At 37.6% G+C, this 27343-nt stretch overlaps 1 protein-coding gene across 1 annotated transcript in view; it reads left to right on the top strand.

Moving 5' to 3' along the window:
- The first annotated feature begins 21453 nt into the window (after positions 1–21453).
- ASB13 (ankyrin repeat and SOCS box containing 13) overlaps positions 21454–27343 on the top strand; it is a 30206-nt gene continuing 24316 nt past the window's right edge. The window contains exon 1 of the mRNA XM_069094275.1: positions 21454–21747. Coding sequence (XP_068950376.1) covers positions 21474–21747 — 274 coding nt within the window. The 5' untranslated portion in view covers positions 21454–21473. The remainder of the gene's footprint in view (positions 21748–27343) is intronic.

The raw sequence follows: 27343 nt of genomic DNA on the forward strand, positions 1-27343 counted from the left end.
ACTCTCATTTAGTAATTTTCTTGCATCATTCTCATTTCTCTTCCCAATTTTTCCTCCACTTCTCTTATCTGCTTCTTAAGGTCCTCTATGGCCTGTAACCAGCTTGTATTTTCCTTGAAAGCCTTTGGTGCAGGAGTTCTGACTCCACTGGCTTCCTCCTGTTCCATGCTTTGCTCCTTTTTGTCCCCAAAATAGGAGCCTAATGTTGGAATCTTCTGTCTGCTTTGTTTTCTTTGCCTGGTCATGTCACCCCTCAGTCACTTGACCCCTGGGCTTTTTGCCACAGTGGGACTCTGCCACCAGACAGGGGAGCTTTCATCCCAAATGCTGGGGTTTTCTCAGCTGCCAGAGGTATTAGATGGGTGCCCTCTCTGAGGTCTCCATATGCTCTGGCAAGCTGGTCATGCACCCCAGGACCTCCACCCTAGACCTAAATACATATCCAAGCAGGTTAAAGCAAGAGCGATTACCCTTCAGAATGGTTGTCTGGTCCCCCTACACTCTGCAGGCCAGGAGCTGAAGCTGCCACATGGCACTGGCTGACTGTGCTGGGCATCTTAGCAGCTTCTCGCCCTGGGGGCAAAAGCCAATGCACTCCCACTTACTGGGTCCCAAAGTCCAGACTGCACTGACCTCTCACTTTGTCCTTCGCATCTATGTGTTGATAATTCTGGAAACTGCCACAGATACTGCTGATCTCTAATTCTGATTTTTAATGAATTGTTTTTTTAAGTTAGCTTTTGTACTTCCTTTTCCATTTGACCAATTGTATGTTTTAAAGTTGTTCTCTTCAGTGAAATTGTTTTCATTTTGACAATTGTATTTTTGAAATATTTGGTCAATTTCTCTTCTATCTCTCTAATTTGGCTTTTAAAATCCTTCTTGAGTTTTTATAAGAATGCTTTTTGGGCTTGAGATCAGTTCATATTCCTTTTTGAGGTTTCAGATGTGGACGTAGTATCAATGCTGTCCTCTTCTGAGTGTGTATTTTGTTCTTCCCAGTCTCCATAGTAAGATTCTATGGTCTTTGCTTTTCCAATTTGCTTCTTTTCATTGTGATCACCTATTTCCTGGCTTTTAAAGTGGGTCTCTGCTTCTGGGGCACAGGGGGCTCTGAACCATGCTTCTTGTGCTGGGAGCTAGGGGCCTTGTAACTGGTTTTGTATGCTGTGGCCTCTGGTTCTGTAGTTACAGGCTATGTCATGCTGCAGCTCACCTGGTGCTGAGCTGGAGCTGGCTGGTATGTGCCAAGTCCAATGCCAAGGTCGGGTCTTTCTGTGCTCCCCAGGGTTATACTGAAGCTCACAGCATGAGGTGTGTGTGTTTGGGGGGGAGGTGTCTGGCTATTTCAGGTCTCTACCTCCCTAACCCTGACCTAGAGCTCAGGAAGTTTCAGCCACTGGTGGACAGCACCTGGTGTCTGCCAATTCCCCTGGCTGTACAAAGACACACCTGGGGTCCTGGTGTTGGCCCTTGCTGGCTCCACCCCAAGAGTTCATGATCTCCCACTGGTCTGCTGAGGTGGGGCTTACTAGGGAGCCTCCCATCCTGTACTGGTCCCCTTCAGCCATAGCAAGAGGGATCCTTCCTGCAGATCTCCCTAGCCTCCCACTGGTTCCACTATTTCAGGATTTTTCCTGGGGCAGTTTTCTCTGGGTTTTTCAAGATCAACAAGGGGAGATTAGAGCACTTATGGTTTACTCTGCCATCTTGGCTCCCAGAAATTTAAGTAGGTGACTTTCAAACACCTAGTGTGTGGACTGATCGTCCCAGGAGTAGTTGCTGCTGCTGCCGCAGGCCCTGAGCTTATCTCTCACCCAGCTCCGACAGACTCCTGTTTTACACTGAGAGGTTTGGGAAACACCACTGCTGTGGGTGATTCAGTTCACCAGGTCCCGCTCCCGTTCCACTATGGTCAAGTCTGTGCTGGTGTAGCCCATGCATTCTGTACTCTGCACTCCACCCTGCCTGGCACAACAAATCCTACCCGTTAACTTTCTGTGTTGTCCTGGGCTGGAAATCTGCCACACTCTGTCTCCTAGTGGATTTTGCCATTCTAAAATTTGTTCAGATTCACTTCTTAGAGGTATCTAATGAAATGATGATGGAATTATTGGGAAGTACCTTGCTTTCTGGCTATGTGGGGAGGTGAAACTTTGTACTCAACCCTCATAGAGGAAAGATGACAATCCCCCAGAGACTTCTAAAGGTGAAAATATTTGGGTCACGATGAGAATCTCAGGAAGCAAAAGGTCTGCATTTTACAAATATTATCTCATTTAACCTGCTGTCACAAATGAAAAACCCTGAGAGGCAGGTAGAGTTTCTGGATAATTAATAATCAATTTGTTAATTAAGCTAACTGATAATCAAAAAATTGATAATCAGTGGCTTCTCTTGGAAAACCAAAGATGAAAGAGACATGGAGAGGCTTAAAGTCTTAAATACTTTTGTAAAAAAGAATGCCCCCAGACAAATGATAATCAACCCTGATTGGTAGACATTTAATGAGGAAGTGTCTAGGGATCTACATCTCATCCTGCTGAAAATGTGGCTTGATCATTAGACTCAGCCATTTCCAGCAACCTGGACAGGGAAATCCATTTCCATCCATACCACTCTAGTTGTTTTTCTCCTTTATGAGCTGGGTCACTCTCCCCTATCCTAGTTGGGTGGGATTTGGCCCAAGGTTGAAGAACATGTTCCCTCAGGCTTAGGGGTAATCTCAAGCAGCCATGCCTTTAAGAGGCTTACCATCCACAAGAGTTGAACCTCAATGAAGGAACAGAGAAGGAAAATACTGGGTCCTAATATAATAATTGGTTATAAATATAATAGCAAAAATAATTTCACTAACCACCACTCTGGGAGGTAAGAGCAATTATTATCCTCATTTTATAGTGACTTAGTTCTTCCAAATAACCTTTTATTTATGATCTTGTTTTCCTCCATATTCTGTTACTTCTTCAGGGGGTTATGTTACTTGTTGTCATTTTTGCTCTTTTCTGTTTTTCTTAATCTTTTCTTTATCTCTCTCATTAAGTCATGAGCTCCTTGAGAACAAGGACTGGCTTTTATCTTTCTTTGTGTCCCCAGCACTTAACACAGTCCCTGGCACATAGTAGATGTTTTTAAAAAATTCTAATGTATTTATTTATTGTTAGTTTGCAATATTAATTTCCACAAAGATTTTGAGTTATAAATTTTTCTCCCCATCTTTCCCCTACCCTACCCCAAAATAGCAAGCTTACTGAATGCCCCTTCCCCCAATCTGTTCTCTCTTATATCCTCCCTCATACCACCCCCACAACTTTCTGGTAGGGCAAGATGGATTTCTATACCCCAGTCTCTATATATCTTATTTCCCAGTTGCATGTAAAAGCAACTTTTTTAAAACATTTGTTTTTAAAACTTTGAGTTCCAGACTTTTCCCCTTCTTCCCTCCTCACTCACCCCCACTGGGAAGATAAGCAATTTAATATAGGCTGTACATGTGTAGTTATGTAAAACATTTCCATAGTAGTTATATTGTGAAAGACTAACTATAATTCCCTCCATCCTATCCCACCCTCCACTTACTCTGTTTTCTCTTTTGACCCTGTCCTTTTTCAAAATGTTTGCTTTTAACTACCCTCTCCCCCAATCTGCCCTCCCTTCTGTCATCCCCCTTTTTATCCCCTTCCCCCCTACTTTCCTGTAGGGTAAGATGCCCAATTGAGTGTGTATGTTATTCCCTCTTTAAGCCAAATTCACTGAGAGCAAAGTTGACCCATTCCCTTCCACCTTCCTGCTCTTTCCCTCCATTATAACAGTTTTCTCTTGCCTCTTTTATATGAGATAATTTACCCTAATCTATCTCTCCTTTTCTCCTTCTCCCAATATATTCCTCTCTCATCTCTTAATTTTATTGTTTTAGATATCATCCCTTCATATTCAACGCATCCTGTGCCCTCTGCCTATGTATATATGTACATACATATGCACATACTCACATATATATTTATACATACATACACCCTCCTATACATACATATGTATGTATGTATACATATATATATACATATATATTCCCCTCAACTATCCTCATACTGAGAAAACTCTTATGAGTTACAATTATTATTTTTCCATATAGGCATGTAAATAGTTCAACTTTAATAAGTTCCTCATGATTTCTTTTTCCTGTTTACCTTCTTGGGCTTTTCTTGCTTCTTGTATTTGAAAGTCAAATTTTCTGTTGAGCTCTGCTCTTTTCATCAAGAATGCCTGAAAATCCTCTATTTCATTGACTGACCATATTTTTCCCTGAAGCATTATACCCAGTTTTGCTGGGTAGGTGATTCTTGGTTTTAATCCTAGCTCCTTTGACTTCCGGAATATCATATTCCAAGCCCTTCAGTCCCTTAATGTAGAAACTTCTAGGTCTTGTGTTATCCATTTTGTTTCCACAATACTCAAATTGTTTCTTCCTGACTGCTTGCAGTATTTTCTCCTTGACCTGGAGACTCTGGAATTTGACTATAATATTTCTAGGACTTTTCTTTTTGGGATCTTTTTCAAGAGGAGATTGGTGAATTCTTTCAATTTCTATTTTGCCCTCTAATTCTAGATATCAGGGCAATTTTTCTTGATAATTTCTTGAAAGATGGTGTCTAGGCTCCTTTTTTTGATGATGGCTTTCAGGTAGTCCAATGATTTTTAAATGATCTCTCCTGGATCTATTTTCCAGGTCAGTGGTTTTTCCAATAAGGTATTTCACATTGTCTTCTATTTTTTTTTATTTGTTTGGATCTGTTTAATAGTATCTTGATTTTTCATAAAGTTATTAGCTTCCATTTGTTCAAATCTAATTTTGTTCCATCTGGCAAATTTGGCTTTTTAAGGCATTCTTCTCCTTATTGGCTTTTTGAGCCTCTTTTTGCCATTGGGGTAAGTCTATTTTTTAAAGTGTTATTTTCTTCAGTATTTTTTTGGATCTCCTTTAGCAGGCTATTGACTTGCTTTTTATGATTTTCTTGCATCATTCTCATTTCTCCTCCCAACTTTTCCTCCAATTTTCTTACTTGATTTTCAAAATTCTTCTTGAGCTCCTCCATAGCCTGTAAGCAGTTCATATTTTTCTTGGAAGCTTTTGATGCAGGAGTTCTGATTTCATTGTCTTCCTCCCGTTCCATGCTTTGATCCTTTTTGTCCCCAAAAAAGGATTCTGTGGTCTGTTTGTGCTTCCTCTGCTTGCTCATATTGCTAGCCAATTACTTGAGTTTTGAGCTCTTTGCCACTGCTTCCAGATTGCAGAGAGCTATGTCCCAAATCACTGGAGTTTTCACAGCTGCCAGAGCTATTAGGAGAGTGCCCTCTCTGCAGACCCCACAAGCTCTGGCACACTGGCCATTCAACCCAGGACTACCACCTAAGACCATGATCCAGATCCAAGCAGGTTAAAGAAAGAGTGATTACCCTCTGAATGGTCACTTGGTCCCACTACAATCTGTAGGCCAGAAGCTCTGGAGTCAGCCACGCAGCAGCAGCTGCAGCTGTGAGCCTCTGCCACTTCTTGCCCAGGGGCAGGGGCCAGACCAACCTCTTCTCCACCCAGTTCCAACAGAGTTCCTAACTGACCTTTTACTTTCTTTTTGGAGTTTATAGGTTGAGAAGTCTAGAAACTGCCACAGCTGCTCATGATTCACTCTCCTCAAGTCTGCTCCTGCCGCTGCTGGTCGGAGCCACCCCAGGGCCAGAACCTTGTGGCTCCTGTGGGACTGTGCTCAGCTCCCACCCTGGTACAATAGTCCTTTCCTGTTGGCCTGCCAGGCTGACTTCAGCAGATTTGTTTCTCTCTGTCACTTTGTGGGTTTTGTAGCTCCAAAATTTGTTTAGAGTCCTTTGTTTTATGTATATTGGAGGTGGTGGGAGCCAGAGCTGCACAAAGGCCTTGTTTTTACTCTGCCATCTTGGCTCTGCCCCCTACCCAAACATAGTAGGTGTTTAACAAATAAATGGCCAACTGACTACATTTCTCCTCCAGTGCTGCCTAGCATTCAATCTCAGGGTTGTCCAGGTCTATTTAAGTGGTAGAATGTCCTGTAGAAAATCTTCAAGACCTTGCCAAAAAGGGTTGTATGTCACTATAGAAACATCTAGCCCATGACAACTCGACTAGTTTTTCCTTAAAAGATACTGAAACTGTCCTTGAGATTTAATTGTTTCAGGATTAATTGTTTCAAGGCTTGAAAGATTGATATAGCTTTCTGGTCACCTAAATTCAAAAGTCAGTACTGAAAGAATCAGATGTTTTGCAAATTTCTTATTTCATTCTAATTCTGAAGCTGAATCTCCAAACCAGATTGAACCAGCCTTAGCTTAGAGAGATGGAAATGTCTGTTTATCTGTATCACTGGTAATTGGATTGTAGCCATTGAAGAAGGTAAAATCAAAAGAAAACAGTCAAGGGTTCAGGCTCATTTACTCAAGCACAGTATTGTTTGTGATCATTCTTGCCATTGGAGGGTAGGCAGTAGGGGGTAGTGAGAGAAAAGAAATCCCTCTATTTTTGCTCCTGTATGAAGCCTAAGTGAGAGGAAGTACTGAAAGAGTCTTAAAAGAGAAAGTGAGCATGGTTCTTCCTCATTTTCTTTCTCTCTTTTTGCCTATATTCTTTAATTTGTCGTCATGAAACATACTTATATCATGTTGTTGTTCAATTATTTAAGTCATGTTTAATTTTTCATGACCATACTTGGAGTTGGATTTTTTTTGGCAAAGATACTGGAGTGGTTTGCCATTTTCTTCTCAAGTTCATTTTATAGATGAGGAACTAAGACAAACAAGGTTAAGTGACTTGCCCAGGATCACACAGTTAGTAAGTGTCAGAGGTCAGATTTGAACTCTTGAAGATGAGTCTTTCTGAGTTCACTGGCACTCTTGTCCACTGCATCACCTAACTGCCCATAATTATATTATATCTAGCCTTGAGTATAACCCATAGGTTTTTTGTTTTGTTTTGTTTTTTAAGAAAAAGACTTGGGGCAGCTAGGTGGCGCAGTGAATAGAGCACCGGCCCTGGAGTCAGGAGGACCTGAGTTCAAATGTGACCACAGACATTTGATCCTTACTAGCTGTGTGACCTTGGGCAAATCTCTTAACCCTAACCCTGCCCTTCCCCCTCTAAAAAGAAAGGCTCTTTTTCCCTGGTTAGTAAGTATTTAAAAGGGTAATCTGTTTTTCCCACTACGTACCATCACTGAGAAAATTGTAACAAAAAAAAAATAGCCCCTAAAGCATAGCTACATACTTCAGCAAAATAAATTCTCACATAATCAGTGTTCAAAAGTATGACCTTCTCCATTTTAAGTTAATTATCTTCCTGTTAAGAGATGAGTGACATGTTCTATTTTCATTATTTTGGATTCATGGTTTGTCATGGTGTTCTTGAGAGTTCTAAAGTCTTTCAAAGATTTCTCTATAATATTGTTATCATTACATATATTACTATATCTGTGCTTACTTTAACCTGCTTTAGTATAGAAAGGTCTACCGACTTTACTCTTAAATGATCCATTTTTGTCATTTCTTATGTCACAGTAATATATTATTCCATTCATATACCACAATTTATTTATCCAATTCCCAATAGGATGACATCTGTTGTTTCCAATTTTTGGTTAACACACACACACACACACACACACACACACACACACACACCCCAATCAGCTATAAATATTTTTGTAGATCCTTTCATATATTCTTTGATTTCTTTTGGAGGCAGGGGAATCAGTCCGGATTGGGGAAGGCTACAGTCCTAATGGTACTATAGCTGGAACAAAATTTGATAACTTTCTGGACATAGTTTCAGGAATAATGGGACCAATCCATGCTCCTCCAACAGTGCACTAATGTTTTCCCACATCCTTTCCAACATTTGCCATTTTCCTTTTTTGTCATCTTCTCTAGTATGAAAAGTATGAGATGGAACCTCAGAGTTGCCTTAATTTGAATTTTTCTAGTAGTGATTTAGTGTTTTTCCAAATGATTTTTGATAACCTGTATTTCTTCCTTTGAAACCTAGCTGTTCATATCCTTGGGTAATTTATCTTTAGGGGAATGGCCTTTGTATTATACATTTGAATATGTTCCTTATATATCTCAAATGTGGGACCTTTATCAGAAAAACCTGTTGTTGTCACCACTGAAATTAAGGTAAACTGGGACACAAAGTTCTGAACATGTTCAATTTATTGGCAAGGCTATTAATCACCAATAAAAAGGGTTACTTGACTCTTCAGTCAGCCAAAGACCATAAGAGAGGGTCTATTAGCCTTCATACAGTTTTGGGAAGTACAAGGTAGCAGAGAACAGAAAGTATAAAACAAGATGATTGGCTACAGAGTCTGAAGCATCATAAATGATGGAAAACACTGTGATTGGATGGAGATCTAGAATGAAGGCTAGCAACAAATCCTCCTTCTATCTTGTTGCTTGCACTGTTGGAAAGCACCGCATCATAAGTAGCCATTATTGGCTAGTGGCACAGCTAGCAGTCACAAATAACCATAGTTGGTGGGTGTCTGATAAACCGATAGTGGATTCTTTCCAGCCAAAAGGGGGTAATTAAAATAGAGCTCAAAAAGATTAAATTGAATGATTAGTTGTCACCCGGGAAAGACATTACCCAAATTAGTTTAATATGTCAGACTCTCAAAGGGTCCTTTATTTGACCTTAAAATGGGACTTTTAACCTGTGCATGCTAATTATTTTTTAAGAAGCTTTGTCTTTGGTGTTTATTATCTTTGTGTCTGTCTTGTGGTGATAACCCCTCATTTTAATGAGATTGCTTTTAGAAAGTTGTGCTCATGAAGTTAAGAAGGAAAAATCTTACCAGCAATGCTTCTCTGTTTCTCTCTGTGTCCTATACACTAACTTTTTTCCTGGAAAAAAAGAATGCGAACCTTTCCAATGAGTTGTATAAGTCTTCAGAAAGATAGTCTCCCTTTCTGTCTATATTTCTAATCTCTAACCAAATTTTGGGAGGACAGACAGAAAGACAGATAAGATTAAAGGAAATCTTTCCCCTCAGACAGTATAACTTTATGACATTGTAAACTAATTATAAATATTGTAAACTACTGTGAATTTCCAAATAGTCATTTGAATGCTTTTATAAATACTGAAATATTTTGTTTCGGGTTAACATTCTTTAGAATTTATTTTAAGGAACTTAAGACCATAGCTGTCAATATTTCATGGACCTTTTATCACTTTTCCCCTGGAAAGTGACAGATTTGTTGTTTTAGTTCAGGGGGAAGGTTCCAGAGAAAAGGGAACTGAAGGTAGTTTGAAAGTAGTAGGAAGGGGTGGCTAGGTGGTGTAGTGAATAGAGCACCAGCCCTGGAGTCAGGAGGACCTGGGTTCAGATCCAGCCTCAGACACAACACAAAAAATAGCTGTGTGACTTTGGCCAAGTCACTTAACCCCAATTGCCCTCTCCCCCCAAAAAAAGAAAAAAAGAAAGTAGTAGGAAAAAAAAAGAAGAAAAATATGTTGCAGTTTGCGTGGCTGTGCCATTTAAGAACTGCCTGTTATTAATTCTTTTCTGGTTTCCAAAACAAGAGAAAAGTTTGTGTAAATTAGGAACAACTGAAAAAGTTTTGTTAGATTCTAATCTAACATCATCTAATCTACATCTAATTAGATTCTTGGGAGTTTTACAAATTAAAGTTTAATACAAATCAAATTGGAAAATAATTTTTACATTGATAAATATTTTACAATTAGAAATGTAAATTATATCAGACCCCAATTTCAGTATGGATATTAATTGGAGTAAATTTTGAATATGGGAGTAAGAACAAAGGTAAGGAAAATCTGAACCAACTTCTTTACCTCTCTTTCCTGGGGTGGGATGGGGGGTGGGTGGGAGTTTATATCTCTGAGAACTGCTCAGCATCACAAAACCACAGATTAAAGTAAGGGAAGCTAAAATTTAAAGTCAGTTAGCCATTTGAATTTTAAGAATTGTCTTGCTTCTTGTCCATGAAAAGAGAAGCTTATTTAAAGGAGCAGCTTGAATGTGAGTAAAATTTAATTTGGAAAAATACTTTGTGTTACTTTTGTGAATGATATAATAGCACTTAATTGTTATTTGAATAGACCAGGAGTATGTAGGTTGTTAACTAGGGCTGAAAGAACTTAGACCCCCTCTCTCCTGAGTCTCAATAGAAGAGATAAACTACTGTTGGCTTTCTGCTTTATGTTTTGTATTACAGACCTATTAGCCCTCTGGCTGCTACCATTTCTGTTACCCCTTCTGACTACACCTAGCTTAAGGAAAAAAAATCCAACAACTTGTGAGGTGACATTATAAATGTATTAGAAATTAGATAAGACCATGCATTTATAAGCTCTTTAGAACCTCAAATGCAACAGTATTGCAATTAACTAGGGTTGTGTAGAAATTTTTTTTCCAAAATTGTAAAGGAGAAATTTTTTTTCCAAAACTGTAAAGGAGAAATTCAATGCAGTAAAGATACGTTTTATAGATAGTCTGGGAAATGAAAGGTCTGGACTCAACTCGAGGCATTAACTTGAATAATGGGACTTTTTGACTTTTTCTTGTCTTAATATTTTATGAACATATACCAGGTTATGGAATGTTAATGGTAAAGAAAACAGATATTCTGGATCATAATTTCAATCAACACTTTGTCAACTCTCTTGTTTTATTGTATTTACCATTTATTAAGAAAATTAGTTTCTCATACAATGATTAAACATTTATGGGGATCATAAATTTGTGTGACCCAGCCACCCTGGATTGGGATGGTCCTAAAATGTACTTAAGCTCTCTCACCCTTTTGTTCATCAGTCAGGACTCAGCTCCTGCACTCCTTGTACAAGTTTCTCTAGCTTAAGGGAAGAAAATGAGATAACTGTATATCACTATTTGTCTCCTTTAACCAAACTTTTTAAAGGTTGATAGTATGTATGTCTTTCCATTTATATATTACTATATAATATTGTTGTATTATATAATATTATATGCCATATCCTGTATATTATATTATTATATACTATTCATATTTATTTACATATGTAAATGGAGAGAGAAAAATTTTGAGCACATGGGGTTTGAAAGTAAAAAGGGTTTGGAGTCTTGTAAAAAGAGGTTTTAGGGAGGTTTTTGATTTCTTGAGATAAGAAAGATATGAATAATATTGTGGGGTTATTCTTTATGATGTGGAAACTATAGTAACATGTTTGCAATATAGAATTATTTGAAGATACTGAATTATTTAAAGATACTAAAATTCTGTCCTTGGAGGACCATTAGAAAGTTATATTTTAATTGTTATATGAGGAATATAAAATTCTTATGTATTCTAAAGAGGTAGATGAGAAATCAAGACTACCATTTTAAATCTTTGGCAGTAGACTGAGAGAGAGAGAGAGACTATAATGTATAATTCTGGGAGTTACCTTGAGAAAATTGAGATTTTGATTTTGTGATTGTAAATCCATATTTAATGTAGCAGAGGTTTGTCCTAAAACTAAACTATAATGTGGTTTGGCATTAAGGCAAAATGCTGAAAGACATGGATCAAGAAAAATATGAGTTAAAAATCCAGTCTCTGCAAATTTGTTGGTTGTGTGATTTTAAGGCAAGTAACCTCATATCTATTTACCTCAGTTTACTAATCTCTAAAGGGGATAAAAATAGCACCCACTTCCCAAGGTTGTTTTGAGAATCACATGATTGCAAAGTGCTTAACATAAGACCTAGCATATGGTAAGCACTTTATAAATGTTAATTATTGTTATTTCTTTAATTGAATGCAAGTGCTTTGTGCTAAATAACTCTGTACTGAATTTTAAATGTGATTGGTATAAAATGTCAAAGGTGATAAAGCTGGATGATTTTTTGAGTGGGAAAGATGATTAATTATGAACCCTTACTCAAACTCTAATCATTATTAATCACTTCGTTATGATTCTATAAGGGGTAATGATTACCAGCAATTATTTTACTATACTCAGCTTCTAATACATATTTAGTCAGTCATCTAATAATAAATATAAGAATAAGCAATATATTTATATTTTGTATAAATCACATAGCAATATAGATTCTAATAAAAGGGCCCCTATAATAGGCCTCAAACTGTAAATAATATTTACCACCTGTTTACCATCTATGGAGCTTACTTGCATAACTGCAGGAATATTGACATAGATATCTCCATTCTGCTTTGCTCAGATTCCATGACCAAACCAAGCATGGGTAGCATGGCATGAAAAGGTCTCTCCTCTCCCAACTTACACCCTCCCACAGCTACCCCATCCCTGATCTGTTCTTGGATTGTATGCATGACTTATACCATCTCCTCTTGCCCAGTGTAAGGAGGAGCCCATCTATCTTGTGACCACCTAGTCAGTGGAGATATTCCCTGTTTCACCCAACCTGTGACCTTGCTGACATAATTGTTGTTTAGCTTATACATCTTATATCAACCAATGGAAATGGTACTTTGTATAGCCTTTTTAGAATGTTTAGGCAATAAATATGGTATTAAGGCTTATAAAAATAAGTCACTGGAAGGAAGGGATATCTCAGACCATGGGGGAAGTCTGGGATCCACTTCATTAGAGGGGTCCAGGGCTCTTTAATAAAGTGCTTTGTCTTGGAGCTCTGCCTCAGTTTCTCTTTGAGTCATTTGGAGTGCTTTTTGTCCCCACATAAGATAATTTGGAAATGTATTAATTGACTTGATGTCATCTGACAATGTCTTGCTTTCATGTTTTAAATACATGATATTGTGCATGTTCTTATTGTGTTTCTAAATTTTCTTGAAATGTAAATTCTGGGCAACCATTTTATAAGAAATACTATCAAGAGGATGATAAAATAGTGCCATTGGAGAATTTAACTCCTTTTGATTTAGATACTGTGAAATGATTAAGTTATTGGAGGCTATTATTATAATGTTAAAACCTATGAATCATTTAATTTGGTGTATTTTAAAAGGGAAGAATAATAATTACTTATTTCATTAAAAAAATAGAGGGAAAGAGAAACCTTATAAAATTTTTCTTATTTGTAAATTTGTCAAGTTTCTTGGGAACATCTGCTTGGTCAAGGTCATAAAATCTTCCCTGTAAAAGAACTTGCAAATTGATTTACTGAGAAAATGAGATCCCCTCTTCCATTACAAACATTCCTTGATAAAGCAAAGTGAATTTACAATTTTGTTTATAATATTGAAATGATTTGTTCTGTAAAACTTGAACTCAGTCAAAGGACCACACTTGAGGACCTAGAAGGCCACATGTGGCCTTGAGGTCACAGGTTTCCCACCCCTGATTTATGTGATGATTTGTTATAATGAAAATTATGAAGTTATACCTGGAATAGTATATATTGAAGTTACATCTTGAGCCAACTTTGTTTCAAACAGATTCTAGTCTATACACTATCTTAAGAGATGGATATATGTTAGAATGGAGATTTTCAGTGGGTGCCATCGCTAGTCATCCTGATCTACGTCTTTCCACTGGACCCAGATGGGAGAAAAAGTGAGGTTTGTGACTTTGCACAATCCTCCTTCACTTAAATCCAATTGAATTGCAAATCATGGCATCACCTTCCTGATGTCATGGTCTTCTTTAAGAATGAAGGACAAACAACAACCTGTAAGTAGTTTGAACTGGCCTGGAGGATCAGGTTTGACTCTGTTATAACCATGTCCCTGCTTCTTCCTTTCATAGAAAATCTCTCTAATCAGGGCAAGTAAAGCTGTTTTTTTTTTTTAACATAATGAATCTTGTTGCAACACTCCAGCTATAATAGGATCCAAGTATGAAAGATCTTACTGTATTTAATCTTAATTTGTAGGCAACTAAATAAATCAGTTCTTAAGGTTTTCATCTTCTTGCTAATTCTTATATAAGATAAAGTCCTGGAGTGGCTAGATGGCACAGTGAATAGACCACCAGCTCTGGAGTTAGGAGGACCTGAGTTCAAATCTGGCCTCAGACACTTAACACAAAAACTAGCCGTGTGACCTTGGGCAAGTCACTTAACCCAATTGCCCTCCAAAAAGCAAAAAAAATAAAGATAAGGTCCTTGAAATATCTTAGAATGATATGAGAATAATTAGACAAGGATGAAGAAGCTTATGGGACAAAGATAGTAATTAATTAGTAAGGTTAAACTCAGAAACATCTTCTGTTTGGTTATAAGGGGAAAAAAATTCCATGCAATCAGTTGTATTAGAGAAAAGTAATTTATGAACTATCTTATGTTCCCTCAAAGGGAAATTCAAGTTTACTTAGGTTTATTATTTTATTTGGGATTAACACTTATGTGTAGACCATGTCCTAAAGTATAAGCAATTTACATCTAGACAGTTCATTTGAGATATACGCTGCTTTCTGTATATAATCTGAGATTAAGTGTTTGTGCTGTGATTAATCAGTCTTGTTGTTCTTATATGAACAAGTCAGGGGAAATTGTGACAAGCCTATAGAAGATTCAATAAGTTATAGCAGAGGCACAACTACTCATTCCAGGTGACCCCTGATGGAATCCCTCTTCTTCGTTCACTTGGCTGCAGAGAAATAGCCTATTAGCAGCCCTTGGTAAATGGGCCCTCATTGCCCTTTGTCTTATTATTGTTTTTAGACTTTTCATTAGTTCGTGTGTTAAAGCCTATTCTGAAAAGGCACCAGAAAAACAAAAACATATTAGTATGCACTACTGATAATGACCATGTTAAAAATCTTCTATAATTAGCTTAGTGATGAGTGGTCCATGGGAGGCAGAGCTCCTATTGATCAAAGGGGGGAATTGAAAAAATAAAATATTGATTTAATATTTTACATTTGATTACATTCTGCAATGATTCTATTCTGTAACTGCCTGAGCCACATTACTTTGTCTCTGAGTTAAGTTAATAAATTCATAAATAGAGAAGTTCAGTTTATTTTGTTTCTTTTTTAATTTAATTTTTTTCTAAATAGTATTTTTTTCTAATTACACATAAAGATAGTTTCAACATTCATTTTTACTAAGATTTTGAGTTCCAAAATTTTCTTCCCCCTTCCCTTCCTCTTCCCCATATACTTGCAATCATATTAAACATATTTCCACATTAGTCATGTTGTGAAAGAAACAGAACAAAAGGGAAAAAATCACAAAAAAAAACCAAAAGACATGAAAATAGTATGTTTTGATCTTCATTCAGACTACATTGTTCTTTGAATGTGGATAGCATTCTCTATAATGAGTTTTTTTTAATTGTCTTGGATCATTATATTGCTGAGAAGAGCTAAGTCTATCACAGTTGATCATGTGGCAATAATAATTATCCAATCTACAATAAGAGAGACTGAGGCAGAGCTCTGAACCAATGGCACTTTATTAAAGGGTCCATGGTCCCCTCATGATCTGAGATGCCTCCTCATTCCAGGGCCCTATTTTTATAGGGTTAGATATCTAAAAATTCAAGAACAGGTTTACCAAATACAGAATAATCCCATTGGTTGACATATGATGCATAGGCTAAACTAAGCAAAACAATATATTATCAAGGTTACAGGTTGGGCAAAGGAGGAAATATCTCCACTGACTAGTGGGTCACAAGATGGATGGGCTTCTCCTTAGGTTAGGCAGGAGCTATACTATGCTCCAAGAACATATGGGAAGGGACTTTACATACCACACCACTACCCATGCTTGGTTTGGTCGTGGAATTTAAGCAAAACAGGATGGAGATATCTTTGTCAGCATTCTTATGGTTGCACAAGTGAGCTCTGCAGCTGGTAAATGAGTAATGGACATTAAATTTTGAGGATTATTATAGGACCCCTCTACTGGAAATTTATTCCAATGTGACTTATACAAAGTGTGGATTAATACATTGCTTATTCTTGCCCAAATATGCAAAAGAGTTATGGCAAAATACACAATCTCATTGATTGATAGACCTTGCTCTTGAGGGCCAAAAAGGACATATTAGCAGGGGGAAGAGGGCCCACAGATTGGGTGAAGCATGGGACATCTCCACTGACTAAGTGGTCATAAGATGGTCATCTGTTCATGTTGGATGAAAGAGAATATTCCAGAAGCACAAAAATAAAATCGGGGGACTTTCCGCGTAGTTGAGTGACCTCTGTTTTGTCACCATGACAAGGAAAAACAATGGTGAAGGGCCTCTAGTTAATTTCATATGATTAAGCAAGTGATCTTTCAATCTGCAGTTCATAGCTCTGGGACCTGATATACAGAACTTATAATCACTACCCCTATGGAATCACATCAAATTGATTGATACTGATTGGAATAGAGTAGAGTTTCTCAATGAATCAGCTTTCTCACCATCACACAATGTTGCTTTGTTTTCTTGGTTCTGTCTGAGTTAGTTTAAAATTCAGTTGTCCTACAAATCACCTTAACTCAAAAAAAGTACATTATCTCTGTAAAACCTTGCATACCCATGTACAATTAAAGGAAATCTGTTATCTCACTAACAAGCCCTGTAACATACAGGTGGATAAGTCTGCTGTCTCTGTAACACTGACTATCCTTCAAGAAAGTCCAGATATGACACTAACTATCCATGCAGATGGACATTACCAATGAGCTTTCTCTAGCAACAAGATGGAAGGAGGCGTTGTTGCTAACCTGCATTCATGAATACCATCCAATCATTTTGTTTTCTATCATCTATGATACTTAAGTCTTTGTTAGCATTTATACTGTTTTATGCCTTCTGTTATTTGTTCTTCTGTTCTTCCCAAAATTTCTTTGTTCTTACCAAAGCTATATGAAGGCTAGTACACACTACCGTATGGTCTTTTGGCTGAAGAGTCTAGAGACCTGTTTTATTGGTAATTGCTAGCCTTACCAATAAATTGAATATGCTTAGAATGTTGTGCCTCTGTTTACCTCAATTTCAGTTGTGACATTATAAAGATTTTTATTCAGTTATCTGTTTTTCCTTTCATTTTATTGCATTAGATTTGTTTACACAAAACCTTTTAAATTTCATATAATCAAAATTGTCCACTTGTGTATTCTGTATCACTTGTTTAGTCGTGAACTCTTCTACTTTCCATAAATCTGAAAGATAATTTCTTCCTTACTCCTCTGTTTATTATGTTACCTTCTATAGCTAGGTAATGCATCCATTTAGAGTCTATTTTGGTGTTGGTCTAAACATAATTTCTGCAGATAGCTGTCTAGTTATCTATTCAGTTTTGGCCTTTCCATCAGGCATGCTTGAAAATCCTTTATTCCATGAAAGATCCATTTTCCTTCTATATAGGCTAAACACTTAGGTTTACCAGACAGGTTGTCCTTAGTTGTAAACCTTGATGTCTTGTCTTTTGAAATATCATATTATGGATATCTTATCTTTTGAAATATCATATTATGATATATGGGACTTGAAGGAAGCCAGAAAGCCAGAATTTGGTAATGAGAGAACTCTAGGCATAAAGGATGGCCAGTGAAAATGCATAGTGTTAGGAGACAGAGAGTCTTGTGTGATGATCCGCAAGGAACTCATTGTCACTGTATTAGTATATCTGGGGAAGAATAAGTTGTAAAAAGACTGGGAAAGTAAGATGGAATTTTTCTCCCACATCTTTAAAATATCTTTTTAAAAATTTGCCCCCTTACCAATATGCCTAAAAAATGCCATCCTTTCCCCACTTTTACAGTAACAAATATACACTTACATCCTTTCTCCCTTTTTATTTAGAAAGTTTAAAAAACAACTATAGATACCCCATACTTCCACTTTTCTATATCTAGTCTTTTTTCAACACTTCAGTTCCAACTGGGTTTTCAATCTCCATCACTTTGCTAACAACTTTCTACTCAAAAGTCCTAATCACAAAATTCAATTACCTTTTTTTACCTCTCATTAGAATATTCTTCCCTTTCTTCCAGTATTTTTTTTTTTACATTTCCCCAATTAGAGCTTTTCCTGTTGATTGATAGATAAATAGCTTTAGACAAAGTTGACTAGCCTCCTATTGAATGCTTTCTTCTACAACTTGTTCTTCAAAAATTATAATTTTTTGTAATTTTAAAATTTTCTTCTTGGTTATCTTCCCAATTTTATATGTATATATATACATACATACATACACACCCATACACATATAAACACATGTACATATACGTGTGTGTATGCTTTATTTTTAAAGTTAATTTTTTAAAAATCTTGAGTTCCAAATTCTGTCCCTTCTTCCAGCCCCTCTCCAATCCATTGAGAAGGTAAGTGATATGATGTCAATTATATATATGAAACAATATAAAACATTTCCAGGGTGGCTAGGTGGCACAGTGAATGGAGAGCATTAGCCCTGGAGTCAGGAGAACCTGAGTTCAGATCCAGCCTCAGACACTTAACACTTACTAGCTGCATGACCTTGGGCAAGTCACCTGACCCCAATTGCCCTACCTTCCCCTCTCTAAACAGCAAAAAAAAACCCAAAAAACAAAACAAAACCCCAAAACAAAATTTCCATATTAACCATGTTGCAAAAACAAAACAAAAAAGAAAAATAAAGTGAAAAAAGTATGTTTCAGTCTACACTCAGAGTTCATCAGTTCTCTTTCTGGAGGTAGATGGCATTTTTCATCATGGGTCCTTTGGAATTGTCTTGGATTTTGATTAGAGTAGCTAAGTGTTTCACAGTTGATGGTCATTACAACATTGCTGTTACTGTATACAATATTCTCCTGGTTTTGCTCATTTAACTTTGTATCAGTTCATATGAGTCTTTTCAGGTTTTTCTGAAACCATACCACTTTTTTTTTTCTTTTTGGAGGGGGGAAGGTAGGGCAATTGGGGTTAAGTGACTTGCCAATGGTCACATGGCTAGTAAGTATTAAGTGTCTGAGGCAAGATTTGAACTCTGGTCCTCCTGGATCCAGGGCCGGTGCTTTATTTCTTGTGCCACCTAGCCTCCCCCTTTTCATTTCTTAGTATTGCATCATAATCGTATACCACACTTGTTTAACCATACCTCAATTGATGGACATTCCTTCAATTTCCAATTTTTTGCCACCACAAAAAGAGCTGCTATAAATATTTTTGTACATACAGATCCTTTTTCTTTGATTTCTTTGGGATAAAGACCTAGTAGTGGTATTGGTGGGTCAAATGGTATGTATAACTTTGTAGCCCTTTGGACATAGTTCCAAATTGTTCTCCAAAATGGAGAACTGGCTACTTTCAATCAATCCATCAGTCAATAAGTATTTACTTATTTTATGCCAGGCACTCTGTAACCATTGTGGATACAAGTACAAAGAATGAAATAATAGTGTTCTCAAGGGGCTTATATTCTATCAGGGAAAATAACATGAATGCATAAGTGTACAATGTACAATCTGCTGTTCATCCCAGGAAGGTCTTGGGAACTCTTTTTTTTTTCCCTTTCTGCTGTTTAGGAATGTTAAGGGGTACCCTGAACTTTTCTTTTTGATTTGCCATATTTTCCAGAAGCAGTGGTATGCAGGAGGTCCTCATTGTGTCAGTGATGAAACCCCCTGCCCTGAGCTGACACAAGGTGTTGTTTGTATCCTAAGCTGTACTCCCTCTGTGTCCTTGAGAATCGAGAGAGGTACCAATCAGTGTGTACTAGGCTGAGAAACTGCTTATGCAGCTCAGACTCTTGTAGATACCAGACCATTATATCTTCATGATCTAGTAGTTCCCAAGGGGAAAAAAATGTTGCATCGCCTTACTCCTCCCCTTGTTTGTTTGTTTTTTTTCCTTTTCCTATTTTTACTGCACCTTTTCCCCTATCATGCCATGTCCCTTTAAAGGGGAGATTTTTGTTTCTTCCTCCTTCCTTTGTTATATTGTAATAAATATGCAAACTTCTTTATGGATTGTGAACTCTTTGGGTTCCACATGTGTGTTCATTTCTCTTGTAATAAACCTTGTTTTCATGTAAGCTTCATGAAGTTGTGATTGTTTATTGACACTTCTAAGGCACTCCTCTTAATTCTAAAACTATACACACGGACCGAAGTTTAGCCCTAGGGGGAACCTAATTCTATAGAGAGAAGAATCAGGCTGTATTGTATTTCTCAAACTCTCTGTATCTTTATGCCCTACTCTGGAAACCTGAGGATAATTCTTAAAACTTAAAGTTCGGCTCATGTCCAAGTTCTCCCTAAGAAGGAAAGAGCAGGAAAGTATTCAATGTATGATGTGATTCAGGTATAGGAAAGTTATTTCCTTCACAGAAAAAAAAAATTGCTTAATAAAGGAGATTCAAGAGCACACATTTATCTAAAACAAGCAGCAAAATTCCAAAAATTCATGACGGAAAATGCCATCCACTTCAGAGAAAGAAATATGGAGTCTTAATGCAGATCAGAGCAGACTATTTTTCTTTTTTTTGTTTTGTTTTCTTTCTCATGGTTCCTCCCATTTGTTCTAATTCTACTCCATATACTGAGAAATTCAAGGGTCAAGTAAAAGAAAAAAAATGCGTATGTTTTCTCCCCCACTAGAATGTGAGCTCCTTGAGAACCCAGGCAGTTTGTTTTTGACTTTTTGTTCTTCCTGTGTGTGTCTAGTGATTGCTTGTTAAATGAATGGATGAAAGAACATGAATTTGTTCTCCATCATCCCTGACATGAACATTTAACTTACTGATCTATCATTTTGAGAACTGCTTCTCAAGGCATTTTAAAATTTCTCATTCATTTTTCAGACAGCTTTAACTCTTCGGAAGTTTTTACTTAAATTGTGCTTATTCATGATTTTAGTTAGTAATGTCCTCTGGAACCCATAGACATCCCCATTGACAGCCTTTCAAATACTTGAAGACAACTATTTTGTCTCATCTTTGCCTTTTCTTCTTAGGGCTAAATCCATTTCTTTAAACTTTTCCTTATATGGCAGGTCTTAAAACTGGGTAACCTCCTATGTCTATGAGATAAGTACGGATCTTTACATAGGACCACGGTTATTCTGCTATTGATGAATTCTGATTTGTTCTAAAATGTAGTACCTGGAAGCATTTCCTTTGTGAGGAGAGGTCTGAGAAACTAGGATAATTTACAATGACTCATTGCAATGTAAGGAGTGAATAAATTCTTCTTGGGTACTGAATTAAAGAAGTCAACCTCCTCCACTAAAAATTACAGGAGCTTTCAAAATGCTATAAAATTTAAAAATAAATATGTATATATAGAATATTTAAGTACATATTATATAAATAAAATGCTCCCATTTTTCCATCAACGCAAACTTTGCCCCACACTTTCTTAGCCAAATTATGCATTAATGGATGAGAGTTATAGATACATATTCTCTGAGGTCATGTATTAATAGGCCCTTTTTAAAAAAATTTCACCTAGCAAAACACCAAAATTCGACATTCAGATCCAACCACTAGGAGGCAGCGGCTCATTCAAGTTTGCAGTTTGCACCAAACTAGAATTAAAATGGAAGGGCACCGGTCCTGCGTGGGAAAACTACAAATCCCAGTGGGCACTGGGAGCGACCTTTACCCGAGATGTCCCTCGGACTCAGAGCTCGGCGATAGGCAAGCCGGCGGTCCCACCGCACGGCCGGCACGCGTCCCCTGCGCCGTCCTCCTCGCGTTCCCCTCCCATCCTGCCCAGGTGCCGGCTTGCGGCGAAGGGAAAGCTGTCAAGGTAGGACACCCGGTGAGCAAGATGGAGCTGCGGAATGCGGACGGCTCTTTGGGAGAGATTGGTGAGTGCGCCGAGGCATAAAAGAGGGGCTGAGGGGGAAGCCGGGGGAGCCCTCTGCGGAGCTGGGGGCGAGCGCGCCATCGGTCTTGGTCACCTGTACAGTGATGTGCTCAGGAACGATGGAAAGTCTCATCTCCCTGGGTCCGAATCTTTCTTTCCTTTTTACCCGCAGCAACTGTGGGTCCCCCACTGAAATGTGAGTGTCTTTTCATGTTGGTAAGGGCAGCACACCTGAACTCCAGGTGCCTGGGGCGGGGGGCGGGACAGGAGGGAAGATGTGAGCGGAGTGGGATTTGTAAAGTAAGGACCATTAGAGGATGCTTAAAAATGCTCTCGTTATTCCATACACTGTGGGCCAATGTATGGTCCTGAAATACAGTTTCTCAGCCTCAGTTTTCTCATTTGTGAAATGGAGTTAACAGCACTTACCTCACAGTGTTATGAGGATCCAATGAATTAATATTTGTGAAGTGATTCGCAAACCTTAAAAGCACTGATTAAATGCTAGTTATTATTTTGATTCCTCTGGTAAATGTAAGCCCTTAAGGTAGGGTTACACTTAACACATTCTTGTTGAATTGAATTATGTCGTAATATTGAATATCTTTTGCCATGTGAAAGAATATTTGTTGAATCCCCAAATAATCTTAGAGCAGTCACTTCTTTGGAGAAAGGGGTATTCATGCTTTAAGGAGGAAGCATGGTGTAACAGAAGAACTGTAAGAAGACCTGGGTTTGGGTCTTGTTAATGCTGCTGGACCAAGCGCCACTCCCCTAACTTCTTAAGAGCTGCCTCCTGATGTGTAAAGTTGAAATAATGCTTGCATTACTGACCTCAGTGGGCTCTTCCTTGGACAAGCTTTATAAACCTTAACATTATATTCATGTGACTTACTATCTAACAAGCACCTGCGTATGTTTAATACCCAGCCAAACGATTTAACATTATAATCTCGCTGAGAAAGTATTTTTATACAAGTGATTATTGAACAAATGAGTACCTAAAATATATAATTTTAAAAAATTAAATGTTTATCTTCACATTCAGTCATAGTTTTGTTACTTTCTCCTTTTGATGAGAGTGTTCCGAACTCATGAAGTTTAATGTTTAGTTTATTCTTTTTGAGAATTTCATGTTTTCCCACTGGTACTTCTTGATTTATCTTCTCTCCCAAACACTCAAGCTCTAGCAGATAGTTATGCTGATAACTATATTTAACTCAGAAAAAGAATAATGCTGAATAGTGTGTTTTTGTGCACTATAGTGATGAATAAACAATATATGGGCAATTCAGAGTAATACTTCTGGCACAAATAGCCAAGTCAGCAAGCACTTAGTAAGTCAACAGGCTTTATCAGTAAGTGTCTGTTATGTGCCAGGCACTATGCTAAGCCCTGGGGAATATAAAAAAAAGATAAAAACCAGTCCCTGCTCTTAAGAAATTCGTAGTCTAATGGAGGAGACAACATGTAGACATCTGTGTACAAAGCAAGATATATTCAGGCTAAATTGGAGATAATGTCAAAGGAAAAGCACTAAGATTTAGGTGGATTGGGAAGGGCTTTTTGCAGAAGTTAGGACTTTAGCTGAGACTTGAAGGCAGCCAGGGAAGCCAGGATACCTGAAGCCAAGAGTTGGAGTGTCTTTGTTCAAAAATAGCCAGGTGGCCAGTGTCACTGGATCAGAGAGTCTGTGGAGGGTTGTAAGGTGTAAAGAGACTGGAAAGGCAGGAAGGGACTAGGTTATGAGAGCTTTAAAAACGAAATAGAATTTTATATTTGGTCCTGGGGTTTAAACAGAGCCCCTGGAGTTTATTATTTGGGAGATGAAATGGTCAGACCTGTGCTTTAGAAGATCACTTTGACAGCTCAGTGAAGGATTAGGGAGAGATTTAAGTCAGGGAAACCCACCAGCCATCTCTTGCAGTAGTCCAAGTGTAAGGTGATTGAGGACCTTCATCAGGGTTGTGACAGAGGAGAAAATGAGGTATTGGGAAGGTAGATTTGATAGGACTTGGCTATTGATTGAATGTGGAAGGTGAGAGAGAGTGGAGATGACTCCTAGTTTGTAAGCATGAATGACCAGGAGGATAGTGACACCCTTGAAAATAATAGGAAGAGGGGAGGGTTTGGAAGAAAAAGATAGTTCCGTTATGGACAGGTTGAGGAATGTTCATTTATCATACTAAATCTTCAGATTGTGTGGTATGTAGTAGTCCCCTTCTCTTAAATTGTTTTAAGTGCTTTGTATTTCTCAACTGTATCCTTTGACCCGTTGAGGAATATTTATGATTCCCATAGTCTGTGACAATAAAGATAAAACAATGACATTCCTATAATCTAGCCTTGCCAACAAGTGCTAGAAATGTAACCAGCCCTCTGGGCCACATGGAGGTAAATGAGATAAATGGATTTTTTTCCTTGATATTTTGATGTATCAAGGATTTGGATCCTCTCCAATGCATATCATAAACCCATAGATGACTTCTTAGCTGATGGCATTCTGGTCTCATTTTCCTATAAATCATATAATATCTATGCAGCCTGATGGAGGTCTTCATTTAACTTCCATAGGCATGTTTTAAAAATATTTAGTCTTATGTACTTTATTTTATGCATTTAAAACATTCTATCTGGGCATGATGGTTCATATCTGTAATCCCCTCCTCAGAAGGTGGATCACTTAAGCTCACTTCTCAGCTACAGCAGGGCTAAAAAGCTTATTGGATATATCTGTACTAAGTCTTGCATCGACATAACAGCATTTTTATAGTTCTTTAAGGTTTGCCCAGTGCTTTACAAATATTATTTCATCGTCAAAACAACCATGAGAAGTAGGTGTAGTTATTATTTCCATTTTTCAGCTTAGGAAACTGAAGCAAATAGAGTTTAAGTGAAATGCCCAGGGTCATTTATCTAGTAAGTGTCTGGGAGCAAATTTGAACTTGGGTTTTGCTGATTCCAGTCCTGTCATTCTATCCACTGTGCCACCTAGCTGTTTCTGTGGGTTAAGGGCTACCAGGGCAGTTGGTAAGTCAGTAAACATTTATCAAGTGTCTTTTGTGTGCCAGGCTACCTAATGAAGTGGACTAGCCCAGGTCAGAAATGGAGGCTTCCTTGCTGACCAGCAATAGGATTGGATCTGTGAGTGGCTGTTGTACCTCTGGGCTTGGATGTGATAGAGAGACCAAGTCTTTAAAAAAACAAAAGGGATTCCCCCATTAGAACAGGCCCACAGGTTTTATCAGTCCATCAAAGGGATGCATAACAGAATAAAGGTTGAGAACACCTGTTCTTGAACATTTCTAGACAATCTGATGGATCTGTGATCCTACATAACACAAATTATTACTTATTTATGATGAGTTGGGAGGTCAATCATCTGTAAAGCAGAAAAGATCTGTATACCAAACCTTTACTTGGCACCTATTAAGCTTTTTAGAAGCATTTTTATTCTGAACTTGAACACCAAAAAAGAATATTTTCATACAAAAAACAGAACCCCAAGAGACAGTTCTTTATGAAATTGTGACTTTTCATTTCATACTGGTTACTTTAATATATATGTATTATACATATATTTTTAAATAAAATAAATTTTACACATGACTTTCAAAATTGACCTCTTTGTCAGTACTTCCTCCTGAACTACTTCTGTTCTCTTTCTTTGCATTTTAAACTATGTTATCGTGGTCTTCCTTTTTATATCAATCTCCTTCTGCCTTAACCCTCCCTCCATTAAAAACTCGGAGAAAGAAAGAGAAAAAACAAACCCTTATAAGGAATTAATAGTCAGGCAGAAGGAATCCGCACCAAAAATGTTTGTCTCTGTATCCTCTGTTTTTCCCTTCTTTGTCATGAGGTAGGTAACATGCTTCATGAAAAGTCCTTTAGGTGACCACTTTTGTTAAGTCTTTCCGAGTTTTTTTCTTTACAGTGTTGATGTTCTTGTAAAAATTGTTCTCCTGGTTCTTCTTCCTTCATGCTGCATCAGTTCATACTACCCAGAAGTCTCTGCAATTATCTTTTAAAAAATTTCTTATGGTGCCATCTAAGGTACTCTCATAGATTCTAGTTCTTTACTTTTCTTTTTCTCCCCTCTTTTAATAAGGATCAGAGAGTTTGTTTGCTTGTGATTGTTAGTCCTTCCTGTTTTTGTCCTTCCCCCTTCTTTGTTTCTCTCTTGAGTCTGATGTATTTTGCCACCCAAACTCTTTGTGTTCAACCCTTTTTTGTGCCTTTTTGATAAGAGTGAGATTTTTCAATGTGCACCAAACCCTTTCTCCATGTTTGCATATTCTGAAGCACACCATTATGAAAAAAAAAATGGTTCCATACCCTTTTTCCTTCTCTCTACATTAGTGTATTTCTCTTAACCTTCCCTTCTTTTTCCCCTCTCCAGACCTTCAGAATAAATAAATGCAATGACAAATCACAATTCCAGAGGACCAAAGATGAAGTATGCTACCTACTTCCTGACAGAGAAGTGATGGACTAAGGACGCAAGACAAGACAAACATTTTTGGTCTTGGTCAATGTAGGAATCTGCTTTGTTTGATTATGCATATTTGTTATTATGAGGGCTTATTTTATTCTATTTTTATACAGTTCAGGGAAGCAGGAGGAAGGAAAAAAATACTTGTTAAGTGAAAAGAAAAAGACACTAAAGTTTTGAAGATAGACATCATCATATAGCTTCTTTGTTGCTCAAATAAATGTATCTTTTCTGGATTTCTTTGGACTCTTATTTTTGCATTTCAGATTTCATAATTAGCCCTGGTTTGTTCATCAGAAATGCTCAAAAGTTCTCTATTCCATTAAAGTTCCATTTTTCTCCCCTTAGAATTATACTCAGCTTTGAAAAGTAAATTCTCTCTGGTTGTTAGCTCATTTCTTTTGCCTGTTGAAATATTGCATTCTAAGATCTTTTTATTTCAGTAGAAACTGCCACATCTTTCTGGCTGCTCAGAGTGTTTTTTTCTTTGATGTGGGAGCTCTGGCTATTGTCTGTGACTTTTCCTGTTAAGATTCCTTTCCAGACAGGTCTGGACAATTTTCCTTGGTCATTTTTTTTAATATAGTGTCCAGATTTTTAAAAAAATAATGGTTTTCGGAGAGTCCAGTGATTCTTAAATTATCTTTTCCTTGACCTGTTTTCCAGGTCATTTTTTTCATATTATCTTTTTATGTTTCACATGTCACACATCTTTTTCTATTTTTCAATCTTTTGATTTTGTGTGAATTGGATTTAAGTGAGGTAAAGTTGAACAAAGTTGTCAGCCTCACTTTCTCTTCCAGAGTCATCGAAGTCTAGTGCCAAGACAAAATTCAAGATGACTGATGATGGCTCAGAATGCAATGGCTGACATTAGCATCTTCGATGTCTGAGACCAGGTTCTCAGTGCTCCACAGTGCCTGCTTCAGCTTCCTTTATGGCCATTGGAACAAATTGTTCTCATCCTCCCATTCCACCAGGGGAAGTCTTCACATACTTTGGGTAGATATCACTTTAATTAACCAACAGGTTTGAGGCCGTCAGCCTGGTTTAGCCTGTCTGCTGAGACGGTTTTGCTGGGGTGTGGCTGCTGTGCATGCTA

This window comes from Petaurus breviceps, unplaced genomic scaffold, assembly GCF_028583685.1.
Source record: "Petaurus breviceps papuanus isolate PSGF00001 unplaced genomic scaffold, PetGlider_PUasm1.0 216, whole genome shotgun sequence".
Lineage (NCBI taxonomy): Eukaryota > Metazoa > Chordata > Mammalia > Diprotodontia > Petauridae > Petaurus > Petaurus breviceps.